This window comes from Austrofundulus limnaeus, unplaced genomic scaffold (assembly GCF_001266775.1).
Source record: "Austrofundulus limnaeus strain Quisiro unplaced genomic scaffold, Austrofundulus_limnaeus-1.0 Scaffold102, whole genome shotgun sequence".
In the NCBI taxonomy this organism is placed as follows: domain Eukaryota; kingdom Metazoa; phylum Chordata; class Actinopteri; order Cyprinodontiformes; family Rivulidae; genus Austrofundulus; species Austrofundulus limnaeus.
The window spans coordinates 95,349-97,062 of record NW_013952504.1 but is presented as its reverse complement, the minus strand read 5'-3'; the positions used below and the strand labels follow the sequence as shown (position 1 = coordinate 97,062).

The 1,714-nt window shown below is 38.3% G+C and overlaps 1 protein-coding gene across 2 annotated transcripts in view; it reads left to right on the top strand.

Annotated features, from left to right (window-relative positions):
* LOC106521077 (stromal cell-derived factor 1) overlaps window positions 1-1,714 on the top strand; it is a gene marked incomplete in the record, with an annotated part of 11,346 nt that overhangs the window by 2,727 nt on the left and 6,905 nt on the right. For both annotated transcript variants that reach the window (XM_014013484.1, XM_014013485.1), the window contains 1 exon segment: window positions 474-619. In XM_014013484.1, coding sequence (XP_013868938.1) covers window positions 474-619 — 146 coding nt within the window.

Sequence of the window (1,714 nt, the reverse complement as noted above, 5' to 3'; positions counted from 1 at the left end):
CATTTTAATTGACATTCTTAGAAAAAAATTAATAAAAGAAGCAGGTAAACTCATGCATTTTTATTCTGTGCTAAAAAACTACTCTTATAAAGCAGATCTTTGTGAAACTAAAAAGAAATTTAGGTGTTTTTAATGGATGAATTTTATAAATAACTTCTCCTTTTAAGTACACTAAAAAATCAAAATGTTTGCATTAGATTTACTTAAATAAATAATGAATTGAGTAAATCTAACACAGTTACTTCACATTCACATTAATGAAAAAATTGCTTTCGATTTACTCAATTTGGTTGAGTAGAACCTGTTGACATAATTTACTTAAGTAAATCTAACACTAACGTTTTTTTTAGTGCAAAATAGAATTTTTAGCTTTTAGATAATGATCCATTGCCCAGAGAAACACCACTTGAGTCTGGATTCTGGAGTTCTGACACATTTTTACTGATGATTGAAGGTGCTGGAGCTCGTTGTGACGTTTTTGTGTGTTTTGTGTTTTTCCAGCCAAGCCCATCAGTCTGGTGGAGCGGTGCTGGTGTCGCGCCACGCTCAGCACCGTTCCTCAGCGCTCCATCAAAGAGCTCAAGTTTCTGCACACACCAAACTGCCCCTTCCAAGTCATGTAAGTAAACGTTTCCAGCTCCAACTCTCTGATTGCTCTTTAATGTCATATTTGAGCAGATTTGATTTATTCTGCATATTTAAGGCAACTTTTTTTGTATTTTGACTGTAGAAACTAAACTTACAGAAAAAAACATTTTGTTTTTTGGAATTAAAAAAAGGGACAAAAAGCAGCTCACCTATTCAATCATTTACAAAAGCTTTGAAGTTTTAGATATAATATATTTAACCAGTTCTTAAAAAATCTCTGATCAGCCTGATTAAGTTTAATAAAATGATTGTTTTCAATCCCAGATGAATAAAAAAATTCAGTACACTTGACCAGCTGATCTCATTTTGGATATTAAGTTGTCAATTGACTTCATTTTGTTCTTGTTCAAACCACAAAAACATGTGAAGCAGAGCTTTAATAGCCTACATCACTTTCCCTGAATGAAGGAGATTAAAACAACAGAGAGAGGAAAGCACCAGAGCTCAAGTGGGCATTTATGTTGTGTAAAGGAAGCAATAATTCTGGGTCAAAGTGATTTCCTTTGTATTTCTGCTGACCTTTCGTCTCATAGCTTTTTTTCCCCACGTTTGAAACTTGCTCTGCTTGTAATGTCACCGGTCTGGAACATATTAATCTCATCAGTTGTTGGTTACAGATAACAGCAGAAGCCTCACAACTAAAAAAAAAAAACACAAAGGCTGTAGTGTTCAGTCACAAAAAGGGAGGCGAGATAAAGGGGCTGACCAAATGCCAAAAGGTCAGCGGGGACCAGCTACGCTCCGGCCAGACCCCGGACTTTCAGAGAACTGACAGACGAGTCGAGAAGTCATTCAGGCAAAAGTTTTCAGATTGTTGCTCCGGTATCTGAGCAGATGAAAGAAAGTTACTCTGCACCTCCTGTCCCCTTTTGTCATGTGTCCCACCGCGTGCCCTCATCCTCCCCCCACCCCCACCAGGCCTCGCGCTCCCCAGCACACTGTTGATATTACCTTGCTGTGAAGTAATTACTACCTGCTGCTTGTGGAACTCCAGCCCTCAAATTCCAGGAGTTTGGTCTGTGTGTGTGTGTGTGTGTGTGTGTGTGTGTGTGTGTGTGTGTGTGTG